This window comes from Esox lucius, chromosome 19 (genome assembly GCF_011004845.1).
Source record: "Esox lucius isolate fEsoLuc1 chromosome 19, fEsoLuc1.pri, whole genome shotgun sequence".
Classification (NCBI taxonomy): Eukaryota; Metazoa; Chordata; class Actinopteri; order Esociformes; family Esocidae; genus Esox; species Esox lucius.
This window is the reverse complement of record NC_047587.1, coordinates 25451622-25477080: the sequence shown is the minus strand read 5'-3', so window position 1 is coordinate 25477080 and position 25459 is coordinate 25451622. Positions and strand designations below refer to the sequence as shown.

General features: G+C 43.5%; 1 protein-coding gene across 1 annotated transcript; it reads left to right on the top strand.

Moving 5' to 3' along the window:
- The first annotated feature begins 700 nt into the window (after window positions 1-700).
- Window positions 701-25459, top strand: pard6a (par-6 family cell polarity regulator alpha). The gene is made up of 3 exons (XM_010883870.3): window positions 701-964; window positions 5598-5820; window positions 23239-25459. The coding sequence occupies exons 1-3, from the start codon at window positions 869-871 to the stop codon at window positions 24138-24140; spliced, it is 1221 nt and encodes a 406-aa protein (XP_010882172.1). The 5' UTR covers window positions 701-868; the 3' UTR covers window positions 24141-25459.

Here is a 25459-nt window from a genome sequence, read left to right as displayed (position 1 = left end):
CAGGTTCAAATGTGAATTATTAGAAATGTCATAAAATAAAGGTGTGAAACTGAAGACTCGGTAGAAAACATCTACTTAGTGAATTATTGCATTCGTTAGCCTTACACATAATGAACAATTTAATCCATAGCGTCATAGAGGTCTGTAGTATGTTATGGTCTTAAAGCGTATTGAGTGATGAATTGAGTAGGAGCGCACAACGTGACTGGGAAGAGAGAGCCTGTGAAAGTGGATGGCATGGTTTAGACCTAATTGCTGTCATGAGAAATCCACGTTTAGAAGAATATACATATGGTTTTGGCAACCTTGTCTGTGAGTACAGCTAAAATATTTTTGCGGATAATAAAAGCTGGTTTGTAAAAGTAAATATTATTATTAAATATTTCTGTTTAGTCGTTTTGTAAAATCCCTTGAAACTATGTCCTTGAAATAAAATCTTCACGTTAATGGAGCAGAAATGGATATGTTGCTAAAATGACCATTTCGCTTTTCAAGGCACCCAAAGACCTTTACATAGTAAGCAGTGAGGAATGTCAGTCAGTGAACCTTGTCCCACCTGATCTATGATTCCTGGTCTCCAGGGCAACACAAGACTGAAACATTTCAGCTGACACCACGCAGGACCCCATCCCCGCCTTCAAGCGGCGTGTCTAGCTGACGTCATTGTTATTGAGGCAGTGTAGCCCAGCCCATTGCGAGGAGAACATTTCCCCATACAGATCTGATTCCTTTCATACTAAAGATCCAGATTTGTTCAAGGACTGTTGGCTACTTGTGCCAGTATCATCAGTCCCCATGGTGATGCGAGCAAATGCGCTTACAAAGTGACTGACTGCCTGCAACAACCTTTTTTGAGAAAAGCCTGTGGATGGTCTTATCTGCTGGGTTTCAACGCGCAAATATGTCAAGGCACCAGAGGACACATTACAAAAACATGGACAATGTGGTCGAGGTAAAAAGCAAAGTAAGTGCCTGGTTAATTAATTGGAAATGAATGTGCGGTTACGGTCCTGGTAGGGTAGCAAGCGCTAAATAAATCAAGCCTTAGGTTACTGGATATGACTGAAATCGGCTATCTGTCACAAGCCGCGCTCTTGAATCTTCCACTTTACTAATCATACTAGATCGAGAAATACTGATGTTGGTGTCCTTTATCATAAATGTCGAAACGACGTTCTGTGCCCAAGCTTGTAACGTGTCTGCTTCCATTTCCATTTCTAGTCGCCTTTGAGATTAACACAGTTCGCATGGTTGCTCTCCGGTATGAAAGCGCACTCGCAGAATATTCGTTGCTCTTGTTGTCATTTCTGCGACGTATTGTTTGTAGCGCGCTGCTGTGGTGCAGAATGGAAGGTAGCTGTAGCCCAGTTACCCTATACGGGCTGGCTAATTAATTATGCATAAATGGTACTAGAAGCCAAAAACTATATATGGCTTCACAAATGTACTATTTATCAGACTACGATAGCCTACCTGTATTATTTTGTGGCTAATTGACAATTGTCCTTCATTATTAAAATATACGCTTTTCCAAATATATCCTAACAATTACCCCCAAAGTCTACAAAAGCAATTTGGTTGGGAATTCAACAGGATACCGCGAAATAAAAGCTAACAGCTGTCAAGCTGATATTAAATGGTGGTAGTAATAGTTCTTTTTCACTTATCTCTCAACAGTTTGTGGAACAACCTTCCTGAGCATTTAAAATGAAATTATTTCCAAATTATATCATGTTCGTTATTAACCTTCATGTCTGTATTTTCCAGTGTTCTTACTTTTACATTTTTATTGTTGCATGGTTTATAGAAGCCAACCTGCCCAGGTAGTTTACTGTATACCAAACAACTAAATGGCTCATTAAAGCCTGCACCAAAAGAAAACTACCTTTTGCCATAAAAGACAATTGCCAGAGCATTCCCATTATATTTTAAACGAATTAGTCATCCGTTAAGTCAATCGGGAAGATGCATTCTCTTTTCTTATGAGATTATGTAAATATTATTTTCTGCCTACTTTTTTTTTAGGGCTAGGTGGTTTTTATCTTCAACTTTACCACATACCAGCAATGAGTTGTTTAATAACCCAAAACACCTGCCACAATCATTTTCTTGTGATAAGCAAACAGCACAAGGCTGGTAAAAATACTGGTAAATAGGTCCAAACAGGTTTTTGGATTTTCATAATTCATGAAGTAATCTATCAAGATTTTTTCATGTATCCATGCTACAGGAGCTTATTATTACTGCTACACGTGGATGTCACAAAAATGTTCCAGCTCCCAATTTGTAAGTACAGGTATGAATTAGCAACCTGCGTCAGTCTTTGAAGGTAGTACCTAAGCAGGAATTTCCGGTATAGGACCAGAATTACGTCAAATTAAGGGCAGGAGAGCTCACTGGTGGGAGCCTTTAATGAATGAAGACAGTTAATAGTTTCGCTTCACTCTCCAGACTACATTCCTTTGCATTGTTATGAAAACTCCACGTCTTCATGGAAAACCCTTCAGGGGACGGGAGAGGAAGAGCACAGAAATGATATAAATAAGCGTGCATCATATCTCTGATGATCATAATAAAATATGCAGCTTTCCCCTGCAGCTCAGTTCTGATCTTTGTAAAATGAACCTTTCCCCTGCAGCTCAGTTCTGATCTTTGTAAAAGACAGTGATGCTTAAACCGTGTTACATGAAGCATTAGACACACAAACTAGTCCGTAGTGTCATAAAAGAGCCAAGGGAAGACTGGTGATGCACCATACACTACTGTCCTGTGCACTCCATGTCTCTTAGCACTGTCCATCCTCTCTCTGCCTGCCTGTCTGTTTTTCCTTAAAATGTCTGACATATTGTACAGAACTATTTATATTTGTTACTCAATGAAATAAATGAACTACCCACTGAAAATCCTACCCTGAAATGTTATTCAAATGGTTCTTTGAGGAACCATTTAAAAAGGAGACTGGTAAAAGAAGAATCCTTTTAAAATGTTCTTGGAAGAACTTATAAGGGTTGCCCCATGGTTTAATTGTGAAGAACCCTCCAATAACTTTCTTTCTTGAGTATACACTGACAGGATTGGACATCATTTCAGAAAAGTGAAAAACCTGTATGTTTCCATGTGATAAGCACCTTAGAAATACATTAACAGATTGCAGGGCAGGCAGGTCCAACAAGACAGGCACAGCATATTGTGTTGTTGTCCCCTCTGTGAGGGAATGTGCATCTGGGCTACACGGTTACCTCAGAGTGACCAGCTATCTTTTGGGCTGGGGGTTGGGATTCTTATTGTGCAGTGCTCCCGGTGCAGCTATCATGATTGGCTTAGGTGCATGCCTGTCTGCTGGCTTGCCATGTCCTGCTGAGATACTGTACCAGAATCTCCCTGCGGCTTTGGGAAATGCAACAACAACATGATATTTGTGGTCAAACAATTGCAGGAAAGTCTGGGAACAAAGCAAATCATTTTTCTTAACTTTTATTGAGCTAACCAAAGCATTGACTACCATCAACTTCACAATAGTCTCAGTAGCTCACCAAACTTGGGATGCTTCCAAAGTAAATTTTTTGGTTTCAATATACAGTTGTGCTCAAAAGTTTGCACACCCTTGGAAAATTGGTAATATATGTACCATTTGTAAAGAAAAAGTGGGCAGGCAAAACACGTCTTTTATTTCTAATGGGATTCACATTCAACTGTAGGTTCTAACAGAATGGCACAATCATGAAACAAAACATGGCAACAAAGAAAAAATGAACTGACCCCTGTTCAAAAGTCTGCATACCCTTAGTTATTAATACTGTGGATTGCCCCCTTTAGCCTCAATGACAGCAATCAGTCTTTTGTAATAGTTGTCTATGAGGCCCTGAATTCTTGCAGGTGGTATAGCTGCCCATTTGTCTTGGCAAAATGCCTCCAGGTCATGCAAAGTCTTTGGTCGTCTTGCATGAACTGCACGTTTGTGATCTCCCCAGAGTGTCTCTATGATATTAAGGTCAGGAGACTGTGATGGCCACTCCAGAACCTTCACCTTTTTCTGCTGTAACCACTGGAGGGTCAACTTGGCCTTGTGCTTAGGGTCATTGTCGTGCTGGAAAGTCCAAAAGCGTCCCATGTGCAGCTTTCATGCAGAAGAATGCAAATTGTCTGCAAGTATTTTCTGATAACATGCTGCATTCATCTTGCCATCAATATTGACAATATTACCTGTGCCTCTAGAGCTCAACCCCCCCCCCCCCCAAACATCAGTGAGCCACCACCATGCTTCACAGTGGGGATGGTATTCTGTTCACGATAGGCCTTATTGACCCCTCTCCAAACATAGCACTTATGGTTGTGATCATAAAGCTCTATTTTGGTCTCTTCACTCCAAATTACAATGTGACAGAAGCTGTGAGGCATGTCAAGGAGATGTTGGGCATATTGTAACCAGGCTTTTTTGTGGCACTGGCACCATCTTTTTCCAGAGCAGGCTGTATTTCTCCTGAGGTTACCTGTGGGTTTGTCTTTGTATCCCAAACTATTCTTCTGGCATGTTTTGGCTGAAATCTTTCTTGGTATACCTGACCTTGGCTTGGTATCAAGAGATTCCCCAATTTTCAACTTCTTAATAAGTGATTGCACAGTACTGACTGGCATTAGCAAGGCTTTGGTATCTTTTTATATCCTTTTCCATCTTTATAAAGTTCCATTAACTTGTTTTGCAGGTCTTTTGACAGTTCTTTTCTGCTCCCCATGGTTCTGTATCTAGCCTGCTCAGTGCAACCATGTGAGCGCTAACAAACTCATTGATTATTTATACAGAGACACTCATTGGAATTTAAAAAGCCACAGGTGTGGGAATTTTACCTTTAATTGCCATTTTCACCAGTGTGTGTGTGTCACCTTGTGTGTCTGTAACAAAGCCAAACATTCAAGGGTATGTAAACCTTTGATCAGGGCCTTTTGGGTGATTTCTGTTATCATTATGATTTAAAAAGGAGCCAAAGAACAATGTGATAATAAATGGCTTCATATGATCACTATCCTTAAATAAACGATCGGTCACATTTTCAAAATCAATGCCAAAGTTTCACAATTTCTGCCAGGGTATGCAAAACTGTATTTTTATTGAACATGCATAACTAAAACAGAAAAAAAATCATACAGAAGTGAGTATTTGTCTTGATGTTAATACATTTAAGTACAAGTAACCTCAAAAGAAATGCCCCTCCCACAAAAGAAGACTATATAAGGGTTTGCTCGACAATGTAGTGCCACTACATTGAGTCAACCAATCACTTAATTCATTTCAAAATATGAAAATTTGGGGATTTTTCAGAGGTTATGATATAATAATCCGGATCCAATAATTTCACATGCTTTTTTAATACAAATAACATTGTGGGCCAAACGCCTGAGCCCCCCTGGCAAGCTTTGCTCATAGAATCTACGTCACGCCCCCTTTAATGTGTGCCTCCAAGTAAATACCCAGAATACAGAAATCTTCTCTGGATAAATTGACTGGGGGTTTCTTGTGATGCTGTGTCATGCTGCACCATTCTCCCTGAGTGTGCTTCATTGCTTTCATGGTACGATGTTCTCTAACTTCTGTTATCCAGTTTGAGGCGGAGTACAGGCGTTTCGCAGTGAAGAAGGGCGACGCCGGTGGCTTCCAGGAGTTCTATCGGTTGCTGCAGACTGTTCACCGCATCCCCGGGGTGGAGGTGCTGCTGGGATACGCTGACATCCACGGGGACCTGCTGCCAATCAACAATGATGACAACTTCTACAAGGCCCTGTCCTCAGCCAATCCGCTGCTCAGGATCATTATTCAGAAGAGAGGTAAGGCTGGAGGTTGGTGACAGGGGAGAGGAGGGGAAAGAGGGGGATGGAGGGAAGCGAATGAAAGGGGTGAGGGGGGGGTGTGGGGAGTGGGCTAGTAGCTGAGTTAGGTTAGGTTGTATTTCTGGTTAAAACTTATGGCTATTTTTGTTGATCTTATTTGGAAACTGTATTCTTGCTCAACTGCCTGTTGATTGTCTGGAAGTGGGTTTCTCATTGGGGAAGTTGGTGGTTTGCCAATGCTACTGTTAATGCGTGTCTGCTATCTTAATGTTATTTAGTTTGTAAGTCCTTTGTCAATCATGGAAATTACCTTTGAGGTGAGCTAATGTAAAATGGTGGCATTCTGTTGTCTTGTGTCATTGGTGATAGTGACTGTATTGAATAGCTGTTGAAAGCTTCTTTTTTTTTCTGATAATGGAGGTATGAGAGCCAGTCAGTGTAGCGATGGTGATGATGTTGTTGTTTTTATTGTGAAGGGATGAGTGTCTGGGGTACTGATCATTGTTGCCGGCCTGGCCTGCCTCAGTGGCTGGAGCTGTCTGGCACTGAGCCAGCCCTCAGGAATGCGGAGGCAGTGCTGTGCTGAGAGGAGATGGAGCTAGGGCTGGGGCTGAATCCTCTCTCTTATCTCACCCTGACGAACACACACACACACACACAAACAGACTACACATTAGACAAATCCTTCTCTGCCCAACCACATGCTCTCTGTACCACACCTCGCCGTATGTCTGTCTTACAGTCTGTTTCTGTCTGTTCATGCCCCACTCTCCCACACCTCTGTCTGTCTGTCTATCTGTCTGTCTATCTGTCTGTCTATCTGTCTGTCTCTGTCTGTCTCTGTCTGTCTGTCTGTCTGTCTCTGTCTGTCTGTCTCTGTCTGTCTGTTCCGCTCTCTGTTCCTCTAACCCAAATGCTCCATCATGGTGAGGGAGTTTGATCAGAACCAGTTCTGCAGTGCAGCATTTCAAACACGTGCCTCGTATGTTCAAAGTTGCTAGTAAAATCTTTTTATGTTTTGTTGCGTTGTATGCTTGCTTAATTATATGTTTGCATTTGGTTATGTTAATCTGGACCAAGTGGAATTAATGGTTGCAATTGTTCACCTTTTTATTTCATAATCGGCTCTGTTTTATTTTGTAACAAAAAAGGGATTTATTTAAATTCCCTTCATTATCCTTCCTTGTTAGCCAAGTACAGCTGCTTTGTGATTGCTACAGGACAGGATTCATGACTAATTTACCTCTTTACACAATTATCGGTCAGCCTCCCAATGATTTCCACATCAGCGGAGATGGATTGGAATTGTTATTAACCCTTTCTTCGTTCTGCAGGTAAATGGGGAGAAATATTAATTGTGGTTAAATCTCCATGTTCTCCAGTTCAGAGGGGAAAGAAGGGCATTGCAGTAAACCTCCTCTACACCATGTGCCTAGCTGTGTATAGAAGGAAGCAAGGAGATGTGCCCTGTGGTTCAACCCCCCACTTGCTGTAGCTGTATTGGTTTAGCGTGCTATGTCTAAGTCAGAACAGAGATCTGCTGTGCAGCTTAATGTCCCTATGTGGGAATGACTCCTGCTTCATCAGCACCAGGCTCTGCTCTGTCTGTCATGGCTAGGGAGCATAGAGCCCTGCTAGGGCCTGAGATTCTTTTTATATTTTACTTTTATTTATGCAGAGCAATCCACTGAGACCAGCTCTCTTTCACAGCTGAGCCTTACATTAAAACAATAGAAACACATACAAAAATGTATGAAATATGTAACATATATGAATGAAAACATTTATCAATTGTTTTCAGGTAAACCTTTTATTTGTGATGATGAACACTATGAACAGTGTTCATTGATCACATCTGAGATGGGCTCTTGGGTTAGTTAAACCTTACCTTAATGCAGTCATTAAACAAATAGCTGCTAATAAGAAAGTAAAACACTCAATAAAAAATATTCAATTTGATTGAAAAACACTACACCCTAAAACTGTTAGTAATTTGACGTCTTCACTAGAAGTTGCAGTTTTAACTCTAATACTGAAAACCACCCCAAAAAACTGCACTCCAGTAGGCTACTGTGCAGTGTTTCTGCTATTGACGCTTGTGATTGAAATAGTATAGCTTTTAAACTAAATGTCAAAAATACTTTGAAAACTTTGACAGTAGATTTCTCTTTTGTTATTAATTACAACTTCCATGTACTCAAACTTGACTTCAGAGTGTTTTTATGTTCCAAAAACTTTACAGAAACACTTTATATAGACCTGTGTCACCACCTGGTAGCGTGTGTGGTGAAATAAACACCAGACAGGCTCCTTGCCAATGCCAAAATCTACCCACATTTAGCATTAATAAAACATGATTCTTGGTGTCAGTGTATTAAATCATTGTTGTGTGGAAATGAAATTTCGATACTATACTGTATCACTTGTTTCCCCCCTAGCCCTATGGGGCATAATATCGAAAAGCAGTTTTTCCCAGATCTGAATACACGTGGGCTGTCTCCAGGACTAGCTGGTCTTGAAAGCATGTTTGATAACAGCAATTCTTACAACAAACGTCTGAGGTTAGATAGTACGTTTCTGCATGAAAGCCTTATAATAACATGTCTGGCCCTTGTCGAGGTCAGAGTCCCAGCCAATCGAAGGACATAAAAGACAAAGTTTGCACAGCTTTGCACCAATGATAAAACACAAGGCTGAATGACTACGTCTAGAGATTTCAGTAAAGAAGCTGGGGCATGCATATATAACAAATCAAATGAACCTCGCAGGGACATAAATGCTGCTTGCACAATTTCCTTTCTATGCTGATGTGACAGACTTTTGTTTCTGTAAAATAAACCATTTATCTTCATCACCAACTTATTAATGTGTTTTAAAAGACAAATGTTAATCTAACCCAAGGTTTTTGTAGGAAGGCACATGTTCTGTAACTGTGATTTTGGAGTTATCCAAAAGTAGACTTAGTGACCTAGACATTTCTTTCGGAGTTACAGATATCATTAATGTATAGAGTTAACAACTAAGGACCCAAAATGTAACCTTTGTGTACTACAAGAACTTTCAATCAGTTACAATAGCCTGGTTTCTATCACTGAGGTGGTTTTGGAACCAGAGGCAAGTATCCTTGACCAGGCCCAATGAAGACAGCTTTTTCAGTAAGATTGAGTGATCAACTGTATCAAAGCAGATTAAGGCAGATTCATTTCTCATCCATGGCTTTGACAGTGTAATTTTCAACAAACGTAGTGGTTGTGATGATTCCATTCTTAAGATTGATATATTCTCAATTTCTAAAAAGTCCAAGCCTTCATCTGTTTTTCTGGCTTTTACCAATGCCACACTTATTTTATGAATAGGTATTTGAGAATTAAACCAGGCGTTGGATCTGTACTTGACTCTTATCCTCATATAAGGGGCATGCTCATCTGCTACCGATGGAAAAATACTACTGAAATTCTAGAATACCAGTATAGCTTCTGGAATTGCAGAAATGCAATCAAGGTCATTCGGTAAAGGTCTTGTAAAAAAGCTTGTTTACTAAAATGTTTAACATCTCTGAATTGATAAAATGTGCTTTGGCTCTCAGAATTCTAACACACAGTCAGGCTATGTTTGCTAATACCTAGTGGAAATATATCACTTGACATATATTCATCTGGAACATAATAAAAAGAGAAGAGAAAAATACTTCTAGAGAAAGTTCAAATTAAAGTGATTTTTATGTTTTGCTACCTTGTACTATCTACAGAATTGGAGGCATGTTTGTGGCGTAAGTCCAATTTTAAGTCCATTTTAAGTATGTAAAATTTTAGGTTAATGCTATTCTTGACTCTTTTTGTCTCTGTATGTCTGTATAAGCAGGAAGCCAGCATCCCTGTTTTGCTCCAGGAGATCCAGCACACATACTAATTACCCATTAGCAGAAAAATCTTCCTCTCTTTATAAAGCTCTGATCGTTAATTTGAATGGCTCTGGAGGCAAAAGCAATCAGAATATTTGAGCTCTGTTTGTTCACTCAGCAAGAGGGATTCTGTTCCTCTGATGAAGTCCTCTGATAAGACTTGTTCGGTCCTAAGGGGCTTTTGTGTAGCGCCAACCTGAACACCACATTTTAGGTTTCAGCCTATACTGTGTTATTTGTTGATGTGTGGCTTGGAAGAAAAAGGCCAGCATTGCCCGGGGATGAGGAGGCCTTGTTAGCAAGGAGTTCCTGATCTCAACTGGTTCTAGAAAACTCTTCAGGCACGTTGGATACCCGCAATGTTAACTGAGGTTGTCAGGTTAGTGAGCGTGTCCTCACACACGGTTACCCACATGTCTCCTTGGTGGGATGATAAAAAAACAGAACAGCTTGGCTCTGACGCCAAGGAGGAAGGTTTGCCATGATCTTCAAATCACAGAATCTGGGTGGGTGCGATGAGACTGGGCAGTAGATCAGTTTGGATTCGACAAGGTAAAATGTTAGTGTAGTTCTACTGCCACAGACAGACTGACAGACAGACAAAGCTACGTTCTGTTCTCGTGTTCTTTAGAGTCTGAAACGGCTGGCTATCAACAGGCTAATTGTGTAGCCTTAGTTTCTCTTACTAACTGTATGGTATCAAGGAATATATGTTTTGTTTTTCAGAATGCTGTTATATTTAAGAACCTGTTTTACTTAACCCTCTGCAATACTGCTGAATGTATTAGTTTTACTCTTCCTTTCTGAGTGGAAGATTAGCGTAGGTGAAATTTTCATATGAGTTCTGTCTAAAAATATTATTCAATTTATAGGAGAATGAAATGGCAGATTAGCCCTGTTCTCTTCCTGATTCCCTCCATCTCTCTTGGTTGTTCTCTTTCCCTGCTCTCTTTACATCCCTCCATTTCTGTTAGCTTTGGCTTTCATAGAGGATCTATTTAATGACACCATGCTTTGAGGGGAAGTGAAATGCACATTTGGAGAGAGGGCTTATCGCTGTGACAGACGCACTGGTGCAGGGTCTGGCGCTATGTGATTACAGCTTCATCTTTCCCATGAAAGGAATGTCATTTTTCCATGTGGCTTTTTCACTCACAAGTTTGTCATTTCTCTAATTTTTTTTCAAGCGAGAGCAAATAGATTGCAGATCAGAAGAGCTGTGCAGTTCCTTGACATGCGTTGCCCTAGACTTCCATAATCCAGTCAAACTTAATGTCATACTATATCGTCCTGTGTTTTTAAAGACATTTGGTCATTGTCATACAGTGAAGTACACATGGACTATTTCAATAAATACACTGGAGCACGGAAAACAATAATATAATGTGAACAATGGGGTGGAGTGCCTGTCAGTGGGTACAGGCTCTTTGGTGGTGATGCAAGTGTAAGACCATGCCTAGGAAACTCGCTAACCACTCTGACCAGAATAACTGGCTGGTATGTGTATTAAAGACCAAACGGTCTGCTTTCCAATGATTGACTCTTGCTTACTTCCCCATAGACACAGTGCTGTCATGGTGGACACATTGTGCTGTGGAGCCATTTAACGTACTGAACAGACCCTCTCTTCTCCACTCTCCCTCCATGGAACGTTAATGTTGCAGAGTGCTGGTCCACTGAAACACTGATGTGATTGATGGGCTTTTAGCATGAGCTCATCTCACGGAGTGGCAATTGAGGGCCTGGTTAATGTCATTCTATCGCAGATTGGATCGAGCTCCGACCTCACCCAGAATCCCGGCACAAAACACCTATGCTGTCTTTCAGCAATGTGAAACGCCTCGTCCATCCTTACCATTCGTAACTAGCCTGCTACCTCTCCACAATCTTCTTGTGCAGTCACAAGACGCTAGAAGCAAAGGTCTGACGAAATGAAATTGGCAGTTAATCAGAGAAGCATAGATTAGTAAAAATCCTATTGGTTTTGTGGTGGCTTGTTTGCTTAATCTACTTTTATTCAATATTTATTTTAGCAGACTGCTTTACGAGCTGGGTCTTAATCGTCAGATTCATGTGGAATGGCTAAGAGGAGAGAAAAAAGCACTGGAGAAACAAAGATGGAGAAAGGAATGAGAGAAGAAAAGATTTCTATTTATTCTGCTGAAGACCGGTCCAGTAAGATCTCCTCTGGCTAGCATTAAAAGTCAACCACCCAGGTCCCTCGCTCGCCCACATGCACAAACACAAACACAACCCCTGATTCAATACATTATGCCCAGTCAAACTATGCTCCAGTGTGGTAATGCAAGAAAGCTTTAGGTAGTGTATCAGAAGAGTTATTCTGGGTTGGCATGCTGGTGTAAAGCCCATTGGCTGTGCTGCTGTTTTTAGCCGAGTCGGAGAGATTCCCTTGTGTTCGCCAGCACGCGTTCAACTGAGACTGCAGCTGCTGCTCAATACCCCTGGGAGACTGTGTGTTGTGTTGCGTGTGTGTGCCTGGAAATGCATTAGTGTTATGTATAGGACTGGAGGGATGACGAAGATCCAGTGTATTTATGATGTGGCTGTGGGAGGCATCCTGACACTCCTTGCTGTGTCTTTGCACGCTTAATTGGATGATGGCATCTCCGCTGTCCTTACAGCCTGGGCGAAATGAAATATTCATGGCTCTGGAGATTGAAAGATAGGAGGGGTGGACGAGAAAGATATTTTGGGAAAGCAGAAGAGCAGGAGAGGAAGGAATGATGATCGTAGGCAGTGTGAGTTCTGCTGGAAGCATCTGGGGCACAGGTGTATCACCCTGGGCTGGGTTCTCCGTTATGTGCCTGCTTGGTTCTCTCTCTCTCTCTCGCTCTCAGTCTGTCTGTCTCAGCCCTCAGCTGTTTGCCAGGTCAGTCTAGAAGACAAAACACCTGCTCTGAGACTGTTACTTAGGCCAGCATTTCAATATCTCCTCCATGTTCTCCAGCCTCTGAGAGTTCGGAGAGCTACTTGTTGTTGTGAAAAGGCCAGCTTGGTGTGTGGTTTGTTACATTCTTCAAGGTCAGTTGATGTGGCTGTAGGGGCTGGGGATGAAGTGTAGGCAGTGGCTGGAATGCGCTGGACCGTCGTGGGAACAACACTGTACCAACCACAGGCTGGCATGGTGGCTGTGTTCATCCCCAAATGCGCTGGACCGTCGTGGGAACAACACTGTACCAACCACAGGCTGGCATGGTGGCTGTGTTCATCCCCAAATGCAACTGCAGGTCACTAGGTTGTCAGTGGTGTGTGTACTGGGACGTATTATCAAGAGATATCGACCGGACAGTAATGTTGTAAACCACTGTGTAGTGTCAAAGACACCTTGAGTTTTCCATTTCCACTTTCCCACCCAGATTCCTTGCGTTTTTGTTGTCTTATTTCATTGGTTAGGGATCCAAGTGCCAGTGGTTGACAGTTGGGTGTGTCTCCAGAAGCTGTACGGATAAAATAGAGGAGACTCAAATAGAAACCGAGGCTAGAGGCCGAGACGGGCTTCTGAGAGGACCATCGGTTGTCTGAGTGTGCTGCCTGCAAAGGGGGTGTGTGGGCGTTGTGGGCGTTGTTTGGGGATTGCAAGAATACTTTCCAGCATTGGCAGCTGTCTGCCGGCCATGTTTGTTATATGAATGGAATGTGTACACTGCATTACGTCTACCGGGAGGATGAGTCAGTTCCTGCTGAGGGACGCATCACACTGTGTCACATCATCCACTGTTGTCATAGTCACGTGAAGCAGCCAGCAGCAGGTGATACAGAAGGGCGCAGTAAAATGCTGCGTAAATGACAAAGGAGGGTTTCAGCTAATGAGACGTTTCAACTGAGAACTTACTGTCATCTGCGTTTCCAAGCAGGAGTGGATGAGGAGGCCGAGCTCTGTAAATGATGCCCACAATGTCCTGTGGGAGCCTGCATTGTGAAAGCCCCCCCCCCCCCCCCCCCCCTTCTCAAAGGTTTATGGCGTTATCGGGTTTAGTCCCCTGGGGGCGGGGAAGGGTTTATCTGGGGACCGGAGCTGGTCTCACTGTCTGTCGTGGAGAGAGAGGCGCCCTTGTTTGTCCGTGGGGTAGAGAGAGGATCTTTGCGTTTCTTTGTCTCGGTGGTAATTCTGGGAAGGGATTACTGCTGCCCTCAGCCTTACAAGGTAATCCCAGAAAAGCCCCATTAGTTCCGTCCCGATCAGAACACACTCACACCTGGCACGTGTCTGATCTGATCTGGAGCTCTGTGTTTGTAATCAGCTGTGTTCCTCTGTGTTACAGTGTTGCCAGTGTTGTATGTTTGGACAATGTTGACAGTGTTGTATATTTGGACAGTGTTGCATATTTGGACAGGGTTGTATGTTTGGACAGTGTTGTATATTTGGACAGTGTTGTATATTTGGACAGTGTTGCCAGTGTTGTATATTTGGACAGTGTTGCCAGTGTTGTATATTTGGACAGTGTTGCATATTTGGACAGGGTTGTATGTTTGGACAGTGTTGTATATTTGGACAGTGTTGTATATTTGGACAGTGTTGTATATTTGGACAGTGTTGTATATTTGGACAGTGTTGCCAGTGTTGTATGTTTGGACTGTTGCCAGTGTTGTATATTTGGACAGTGTTGCCGGAGTTGTATGTTTGGACAATGTTGTATGTTTGGACAGTGTTGCCAGTGTTGTATGTTTGGACAGTGTTGCCAGTGTTGTATGTTTGGACAGTGTTGTATGTTTGGACAGTGTTACCAGTGTTGTATATTTGGACAGTGTTGCCAGTGTTGTATGTTTGGACAGTGTTGTATGTTTGGACAGTGTTGCCAGTGTTGTATGTTTGGACAGTGTTGCCAGTGTTGTATATTTGGACAGTGTTGCCAGTGTTGTATGTTTGGACAGTGTTGTATGTTTGGACAGTGTTGCCAGTGTTGTATGTTTGGACAGTGTTGCCAGTGTTGTATATTTGGACAGTGTTGTATGTTTGGACAGTGTTGCCAGTGTTGTATGTTTGGACAGTGTTGCCAGTGTTGTATGTTTGGACAGTGTTGCCAGTGTTGTATATTTGGACAGTGTTGCCAGTGTTGTATATTTGGACAGTGTTGTATGTTTGGACAGTGTTGCCAGTGTTGTATGTTTGGACAGTGTTGCCAGTGTTGTATGCTTGGACATTGTTGTTTGTATTAGTTTTGGTTGGCACTGCTGAAGCCTTTGTAGACTGTGGAGGGAACTGGACGTGAAGCCACCCATTCTTTCTGGTTACATGCGATGGATACTGTGAAGTGTCACAAAATCAATCAAAACCTCTGGTTTGTATATCACAAAATCATAGAAATAAATAGCTGAACCTTTCATAGAGATTCATAGAGACCAATTCTTAAAGATAGATAGATTATACAAAATGCGTAGAGATAAATTAGGAATTCATAAAAGAGAAAGCTAAAGCTTTCACTGAGATAAATAAAGGAAAAATTATTTGATAAATGATCAGAGATAGATGAGTAGTTCATAGATATCAAATGTGATGAGATAAATCATAGAGAAAGAAGAACATTTCATAGTTCATAATAAATACAGGTCCCTTTCTGATTCTGAACACTGGTGGACAACAGAGCTCGGCTGTTGGAATGTTCTAGACAGAAATAGTTATTTCTTGGAGAAGTACCACAATGCTTCCAGTTGCCAGCCATTGTAAGGGGATCCAGCAGCCAGAAAGATGCCTCCAAAGTACTGTGATCAGCCTCCCGCTGGCAGTCCATCAAGGGTCCATCACTCAAACATCCTACCTGGACAGTCAGGGGCTCGCTGGTACTGCTGCTGCCAGGCTGTCCTCTCCACCCTCCTCTGCCAGGCTGTCCTCCCCACCCTCCTCTGCCAGGCTGTCCTCCCCACCCTCCTCTGCCAGGCTGTCCTCCCCACCCTCCTCTGCCAGGCTGTCCTCCCCACCCCCCTCTGCCAGGCTGTCCTCCCCACCCCCCTCTGTCTGGCCTGTTCCCTTAAAGAATAATTCATGTCCAAGCACGCCTGGAACGAGGTGTCTGTCAAGCACCGACAACGGCTCAGGGTGGGAGCCCTTATTCAGAGAGCTCACTAACATATTCACGGTGAACCGAAAGTTGACGGTGCCCTTCGGTTGCAGACAAGGACTGACAGAAGAAGAGGGATGTGGAGGTAGTAACAAGCAGAGGGACTCATGGTGTCTGATAGTCTCTCAGTCACCTTGATGTGATGGGAGCGAACAGTCAGTTAGACATCGGCCCACCGCTGTCTGTCTGATTACACTGTGAAAACAGCTAACCGTTTCACCACAGGAACCCAGACAGAACTAGAGTACCACACAATGTCTGGCAGCTGTGCCGGGTACTCATTCAAAACAGGGTAGTAGCAACTGGCCCCAAACTAGTAGAAGACAAAAAGCCTCTATAGTTCTAGAAAAAAGTGCCTGCATGTGTTTTTATTTGTACCTTACGACCCCTGCAACTCCAGCAGTCATTCAACCAGGTCTGTTATTCTGTCATAACCTGTGATTGGGATGTGTAGCTACACAGCCAATAAGCCATTCCACCCTGCAATAACAGAACATTATGAAATGCAAACTCAGCCAGTAAGCTGTTGCAGTACAATAACACCCAAAATTGAGGTGTAGCTTTACTGTCAATAAGCTATCATGTTCTATAATAACTGGTTGGTCTGAACTTTAGACATTAATTCATTCTATCAAGATGGAAGCAAACTAAATTAAAGTGCCCTTGAATACACACATATACCTAGAATAACATACCTAAATTCTATGTCTTATGTACTGTACTACCTCCATTTGATCCACATATCATCCACTGCCATTTTCACCACATACTAACATCATACACAAACATGCATACATCTACACATTCACATGCACACATGAAATGTACAGTACACGCCCACACACACACATCAAAGTAATGGCTTCCTCAAACATGGGCTGTTTGCATAGGCAGTTTAAATCATATCTTTTGAACGTTTCTGATTAGATGCCAATAATTGGTTAACAGAGGAGCATTAGCCTGCCTGTGTAAACACAGACTAAGACATTAACCAGCATGATTTGACTTGCACACGCACACATCATCAGTACTGTTACTATACGTTTAGTGTTATGTATCTGTTGGTTGTTACGCTTTCAGGTGAGTAGCAATGTTTGATGAATTACATAGTAACTCACATTTCAAATTTTTACCCTTGAATCATTTGGCATGGTTGGATCCAGAATGACAGATGCACAGGGAATGGTCCAAAAAGTCCAAAATGGATCAATCTGGCAGACTTGGTATGAACCAGAAAGGCATGATGAGTTGTGCGATGGAGGATAAGTCTTGACCTTCAACTCCAACCCTGCTGGGGAATTGCTACTATGAAGCAAGGCCATAATCACAATTTAGGCCATAACCACCATTTAGGCCAAAACATCACGAATTTGGGGAGGGGAACATTTGTAAAATATAATAGTTGGTGTACGTTACTTTGCTTGAGAGCTGAAAACGTACAGTGGATATAGAAGGTCTACACACCCCTGTTAAAATGCCAGGTTTTTGTGATAAAAGAATGAGACTAAGATAAATCATCTCAGAACTTTTTCCACCTTTAATGTAACCTATAATGTGAACAATTCAATTGAAAAACAAACTGAAATCTTTAAGGGGGAAAAAATTAAAATAAAAAACCTTACAATAACCTGGTTACATAAGTGTGCACACCCTCTTATAACTTGGTTGTACTGTACTTGTACTTGTTCGATGACAATACATTTGAATCTAATCTAACTGTTGGGTTGCAAATATGCAGCAGAACCCAGAGGACTTTGGGCATGGACAACCAGCAGTCGTTAGGTCAGGTTTCCCTGCTATATGGTACAAGGGCTCAGGTCCTCAGATTGACCAGGACACCAGAAATATTAGAGAGAGCGTTCTTTGGGCCCAACAGGATATCAAAGCATAGAATTTAAACTGACTGTAGTTCCCTGTCACAGTAGTTAATGCAACATCTATAACTGGTACTTAGACAGGACCGACTGACGCCAGTCCACCAGCACAAACTACTGTAAAACTAGGGACTGAGAAGGAGGGTCAGGTGACTCGAACTCCACCTGAACAGGGCCAATTAGACAGGAAATTAGTCCACCCATTTTGCCAAGCACCAGACCAAAGTGACATCAGTGTCTGTCAGACTCTTGTGACAGTGTCTATATAAGGCATTTGTGTATTGCATTGAGTTGAATGTTCTGCGTCGTGGTGTTTTGTCCAGTAAAATCCTCTGTAAAGTAATTTGAGCTAATTTGAGCTGCAAATGAGTGGGTTCCAAAGCCTCGGGAACTCAGTGGTCTTTGCGGTTTTCAGCCATGCAAATTTGTCACTGGGTGTTTTCTAAAAACAGTATTGTCACAAACACAAATATACTCATAACAACAATATTTAAGGAATGTATGATACAACAATAGTTAAGCTTTTTCTGTACAACACCCACAAGCCTGTATATTGAGCTAAAGATAAGAGCAGTACTTGCGCTGTACAAATGGTTAAAATGGGATGTAGTAGCCCTTTACTGACATACAAATAAAATACGCTTAATAATATAATTATACGGGATAGAAGCTGCAAATCTGACATTGTATTAGTGTTGTAAGCAACTAGTTAGTTGGCTTCTCTTTTGTATAATGAAATTGCTGACTCATGCTAGACTGGATATAATGTGTGATCTGAGTTTTCTGATTGCATGTATGTCAGTTTGAATATGTGCTGGGCCTTCCAAATGGTTCTGAGTATTCCTGTATGATGTGAATAATAATGTGTTATAACTGGCAGTGGGTGATAACTGATTTTGGTATGGTAGATTTGCAATGTTATTATATTTGTATGAGCTATTATATTATTCATTAATAAAGTTAATTGTAATAAAAGCATGTCAATTTGATAACCTTTCCCCTGAATGTAATAAGTTATTACATCAAGCGTTGAAAATGTTTCTAGGTTAACAGGCAAATTATTATATTTAACCGGTTTCATAGTTTGAAATGAACAGTTGCTGAAACAACCTGCTATGGTAAGCAAGATGGCAGCGCGGCGGGGTCTGTCATTAAAGTGTAATAAGAAGCACTAACTGATGGCAAAACCTTCGCTTCTCTCTCCATCTAGATATACTGTCTCTGGCAACACCTGAGCTTCTCTCTCCATCTAGACATACTGTCTCTGGCAACACCTGAGTGTCTCTCTCCATCTAAACATACTGTCTCTGGCAACACCTGAGCTTCTCTCTCCATCTAGACATACTGTCTCTGGCAACACCTGAGCTTCTCTCTCCATCTAAACATACTGTCTCTGGCAACACCTGAGCATCTCTCTCCATCTAAACATACTGTCTCTGGCAACACCTGAGCTTCTCTCTCCATCTAAACATACTGTCTCTGGCAACACCTGAGCTTCTCTCTCCATCTAAACATACTGTCTCTGGCAACACCTGAGCTTCTCTCTCCATCTAGACATACTGTCTCTGGCAACACCTGAGCTTTTCTCTCCATCTAAACATACTGTCTCTGGCAACACCTGAGCTTCTTTCTCCATCTAGACATACTGTCTCTGGCAACACCTGAGCGTCTCTCTCCATCTAAACATACTGTCTCTGGCAACACCTGAGCTTCTTTCTCCATCTAGACATACTGTCTCTGGCAACACCTGAGCGTCTCTCTCCATCTAAACATACTGTCTCTGGCAACACCTGAGCTTCTTTCTCCATCTAGACATACTGTCTCTGGCAACACCTGAGCATCTCTCTCCATCTGAACATACTGTCTCTGGCAACACCTGAGCTTCTCTCTCCATCTAGACATACTGTCTCTGGCAACACTTGAGCTTCTTGTATTCGGTCTGTGGGAGACCGATAAGGGTTTGAGGAAGTGGATAAATCGGCGTGTCTGTAGGATCCAGTGGGAGAGGTCTGAGAGGCTCAGCACTGTCTATGCCTTTAGGCTGCAGATGACTGTCTGTATTATTGCTGTATTCAGTCATATTCAGGTGGAGTCATGAATCCTATAAGCCCATCTCTCCACGGCTGGCTTCACTTCACTGGCCTTCCCTGAGGCCTTGTGCACATCTCTGCTCATCTGAACCCTTCCTCACAGTTGTTCAGTCCAGTGCCTGTTCTTAAATTTCTAATTCACTTTTTCACCAGCAAGGCGGGAGTCAATTCCGTGGAATTCCAAGTACATTTGGAATTGGAGCTTTGTTTACTTTCTGCAACGACAGGAATTGACCCAGAATAGACCCCGACCCTGTATAATAGCATTGGCGCAAATAACCACTGTATTAAAGTCATGTAAGATATGTTCCGTGATTGACCTCCTGACATGCATATGTCCCGCGCTGCCGTGTGGTGAATGAGATGACGAATGTAGTAGCATACAGAAATCCAATGATCCAGAGAGGAGACCAGCTAGTTGATTCATTTGATCCAGTGAGGTAAGCACAGGGGGGATATTTGGTATTCATCACCTGTGCTTGGAAACTAGAGTAAGACTTTGTTGGAATGTGTTGGAGCCTCCCACAAACCCTCACCACAAGGCCTATGTGTTCCAGTCTGTTTAAAACAGGCTGTTCATAGAGGCGCGCCTAACAGTGTAGAAGGTTGAGCAGGGACCTGTTGTGGGGATGTTTTCTATGGGTCCTTCTGACATCAGCACTAATGGAGACATGCACACCAGCACATTTACACCAGGGAGCCTGTCACTCAGCAGCTACAGCCACTCCACATATTAGCCTCTGTTCTCACTGGCCATTAGGCCACATTAAAGGCCATTGGTCAATAATCCAGCCCAGTGCAGTGTCGTCGTCGTCCCCCCGACATCCACTTTACAACAAAAAGGGTCAAGTGGATGTCGTAGGGAAGTGAGTCTGTCTACAGCTACTTTGAATGACCAGGGTTATTTCCAGAAGCAGACATTTCCCTGTTCCCTCTATAGACAGTAGAGCTGCCTTCAGTAATCTAGTCGTTGAGCCTGTGTGTCGTCTCTCTGCGTTAGGTGGTGTATTAACAGACCCCTGTCTCATCCAGCAGGTACCGCAGTGCCCACTGCAGGCAGACTCTGTCTTTATATCGACAGCTGGGTCATTGAGAAGACCCAACCCCCCCGTCCTGAAAGCCCAGCCCCCTCCTCCTGGATTGCCTGTCTGTCATGCCAGTCTGGCTCCCCCCCCACCCCCTACCCCCATACGCTCTCCTGTTGTGCTCTCCCTCCTGCCTCGTTCAGCTCTGAGTGGGTTTAATAACAGAGGCTGCCCTGCTCTCTGTGGGGGTCCAGACAATAGGACTGATGGAGGCGGGAGGGGATGGAGGCTGGGTAGACCATATCCCTGTGTGGAGCACTTAGACACACACAAAAACAACACTTGGGTTAAACTAGGACACGCAGACAGATATGTTATGAACACCAACGTCCAGAGAACTGTGGTGTCTAATACACCCTGCTGTTATCAACACACAGCCAGTTAGCGCCCCACGTTGGGGCAACTTTTCCCTTGTTGTGGATTGTTCACATCTTAGTGTTGAGGTCAAGGTTCACCGCTAGTCTGGCCACACATTGTGGTTCATGCGGCCTCATGTTGAGCCTGTGTGCAGATCCGATCTGCCCTTTATCCTCTCTATAACATCTGTGTTATGTTTTCATCCATTACATCTCTTTACAGCGACTCGCCAACAGCAAAGTGTTTGTTTTTTAACAGTGTTGAATGTCATTTGTTTATGGTATGTAGATAATCACAACCACTCTATCCTCCACGATGCACAGTGGTCACACTGTTCTCCCAAAACAAGAACTCTGGGCCTCTATTCCCTGACCACAAGGTAGTAACACCATAACAGGGAAGTGGGAACAGCACTCTCTTCTCCATGGCATCAGTGTTAATTACTTCCTGTTTCACCCTCTGTGCAGGCAGGGCTCCTCGTAACCACATCCAGACCTCTACTCCCTGTCTCTCTCTGAGGAACAGCCTCACATAGCATGATCTTCTCTGCAGTTTAAAAATAACTTAAAATATTCTATCCTGCCAAGCGAGTGTCACTTTGCATTAGACCTGAGCCCTGAGCGTTTCCTCCCTGTGCTGTTACCTGCCAGCTAACACGAAGAACAACGCATGACTTTATACGTGTCACACCAGAGGATGTCAGGTGTGTGTGTTGACAGAGCTCGACTGCCAGGTCTGCTCCGTCTAGAGCTTAGGGACTGAAGCTGTGGTTAATGTGCCTGGTGTGTAATCTGATCCTGTTTGCCGACCTCTGACCTGTCCAGAAGGGCTCAGAGACCAACTGTTACACTCACTGTTTCCTTACAACACTCCAGATCTCTCTCTGACTATTCTCCTGTTCCTTGCAGTTTCTGCTGTCAAGCACAGGTCAAGATATGAGTGACAGACAGACAGACTGTTGTATCCTGCTATATGTGTCCTGGAATATTTTTTTTTTTTAATGATGTAATCAATCTGAGGATTTTTCTAAAATAGTGACCTTTCAGTCATTTTGCAGATATTCTCACCCGGAGCAACTTATCAGAGCACTTAGAGTTAATTGTTTTGCTCAAGGACAGATTTGTCAGCTTGGGGATTCAATCTGGCATGCTTTCAGTTACTGGTCAGACACACTAACCACTGGGCTCATGTGCCGTCTCACACTGTTTTGATAGTTAACGCTCCCAATGCCCTGTACCTCACTTCTCCTTTTCTGCTACCTTATCCCTTCTCAACCTCAGACAGTCAAAAAGACAGACAGACACAGACAAACTAACCTATTTAATATTATTTATGTGGTTTTCTATGTTGACTCTTCCTCTTTCAGTTGTATGCCTTTGGCCAGGTCTTCATTGAAAAAGGCAATTGGTTCTCAACTGACTTAACTTATTAAATAACAGAAATAGACAGAAGAGCAGGATATGAAAAGCGGCGTGGTACCAGGCATTGGGAGTGGTTACTATGAAAACAGTGTGAAATAGAGAGAAACAGTTTTTGGAAATCCTCTCAGCTCAGATTGTTGACATCATAAAAATGAGTACATAAACTTCATGTGACCTCTATAGTTGCCATAATATTTTATCTTAACGGAACCCTCACAGAAAAGCCAAAAGCAACATACAGCAGGATGAAGTGAGACCACTGCGTTCTACAATAGGTGTATTTATATAGTCGAGAAATTAGACTTGAGCTTTTATTTTTTCTTACATTTTACACATGGAAAGACTGAATGACTGAGGAACTGGAAAAGATTAGAGTAGATTTAAAACCTGTGCTATGTGTCTCCTCATTTTACTGTTCAAGCTAACCCGATTTTATTCATGTCTTTCCCTCTGGTTAGCTGTTGACATGAGTAGGTATGATGATGACATGGAGAAATGCCCTTTATCACAGATGAGTTCAACGTTTGTTTTTTCTGAACTGAGACCTTGTTGCTGCTTGGTCATTGTCTGTGTGTGTCTGACATGCATGTTGTGTCTGTGTGTCCTGTAGATGTGGATGAGCCTGTGGTCTTTGCCACCAACTCCCTGCAGCGAAGGAAAAAGGGCCTGGCGGGGTTGCGCCCGGCACAGCAGAAGACCAAACAAGGCCTGATGATTGGCCTTCCCCAGGACTTCCGGCAGATCTCCTCCATTATCGACGTGGATATCCTGCCCGAGACACACCGTCGCGTCCGCCTGCACAAGCACGGTACCCACAAGCCCCTTGGGTTCTACATCCGGGACGGCGTGAGCGTGCGGGTGACACCTCAGGGCGTGGAGAAGGTGCCTGGTGTCTTCATCTCACGCCTGGTGCGTGGAGGCCTGGCTGAGAGCACCGGCCTGCTGGGGGTCAACGACGAGATCCTGGAGGTCAACGGCATCGACGTCGCCGGCAAGTCTCTGGACCAGGTGACTGACATGATGGTGGCCAACAGCCACAACCTGATCGTGACGGTGAAGCCGGCCAACCAGCGCAACAACGTGGTGCTCAGAGGTAGCAAGGTCTCAGCGGGGGGCAACAGCTCCTCTGGGTCTGTGGGCTCCGCCTTCTCCCACGACTCGGCACACAGCCCGGCCTCTCAGAGCGTCAGTCAAAACAGCAACAGTAACAGCGTGACGGAGGGCGACAGCGACGAAGACGGGGACCTCATCATCGAGAGTGACAGCCTGCCGCCTTACCTGCCCCAACGCTGCGCGTCCAATGGAAACGACAGCCGAAGGGAGTCTCCCTCGTCTTCATCACCAGGGCAACGGCCCATGCCCCAGAGTGTGTCCCTGCCCAGCAGCGGCTCTCTGTCAGACAGCAAGGCCTCCCTGAGCTCCCTGACCACCCCCACACACAACGGCAGCACTACCAAGACCAGCAGCAGCCAGGAGAGTATGAGAGAGGACGGGAACGTCATCACCCTGTGAAAGCCACACTAAACGTGCACACTCGGAGAAGACAAATGCATGGTGAACCTCAAACTAAACAATAGTTGTAATTGTTACCTCATAATAGAAAACTCACAACCATGATGAAGGCATTGGGGCGGTGATGACGGTTTTGCCTTAACAAGTATTTGATGTGTATTCCATGCAAATTTAATGCTGTGGAAACAGCAGATGTCATGTAAGGACCTTAGTGACCGTGTGGTGTCAACGAGAGCCCACTCACTACAGGAAAATGGCTGTTACCTCCACCAGACTGGAAGTGCCTTTCGGCTTTCCGCTCAACTCGCCTTATGTTTCTCACTTTTTCTTTTCAAACCAGACCACCTCTCCAACTCTGAACAGGGCCCTTTTGTGTCAGCTGAAAGGTGAGGATTGACAGGATGGCAAGCGGCACACCACAAGTCCATCTGTGAAGGAGACTGTGTGTGAGCCACATAGACAGTGTTAGGAGACAGAATGTCGTGAGGACGTTACATAAGAGACAGAGCATTCTGCGACGCTTTGCCACACGTCCAAACACTGAATTGTCTTCTGTGACTGTGACAATCACTGCCCATTGTGTCACGCTGCTGGCTGTTTCCCTGCTCCCATGACATTCAGTGTGTTCAGAAGTCATTGCGTTATGGAACACACCGGTCCTAACCCTAGGCCCGGGGGGGGGATGACAGTTCAAACCACAACATTGTTTAAACCTCTACACATCCTCACTTCATCTTTTTATGGCGCATCACAACCTTTTATCGGAAACTACGTAAAGGTTGTGTGGGTCATTAGTGCTGATCATCTGCCTCCCCGTGCAGAAGGATCATCATTATTTTACCGTTCCCATAGCAACATAAGCCCTGTGTTTACACTCTGACATATGGAATAGGGATTCATTGAAGCAGTATATACAATCATCAGTCCAGTTGATTCTAGCTCAGGACAGAAAACACAGACGCCTTCAAGTAACGTGATCATTTCCTTCTTCATTGTACTTCACAGCCTTCAAAATACATTCCTTATCTAGAACAGAGGGTTTGACTTCAGTCTGTCCCCTCATTTGTTTTATTTAGATCAAATAATGATTTACGGTATAGAGATCCCAGAATGAAAGTTTCCCAGGCAGCCTTGGCATCTTTCTTTCAGAAAACCCAGATCAATTTTCCTCCAGGACAAGGTTTTTTTTTTACCCCGAAAACATTTGCCGGGGTGTAAACACAACAGAAATAACATGGTGCAGTGTTGCTCCAGTAGGTCATGACCTCTCATAGACCCAGCTGTCTACAAGCCCACTGGAGACTGGCGTGTTTTGGCGA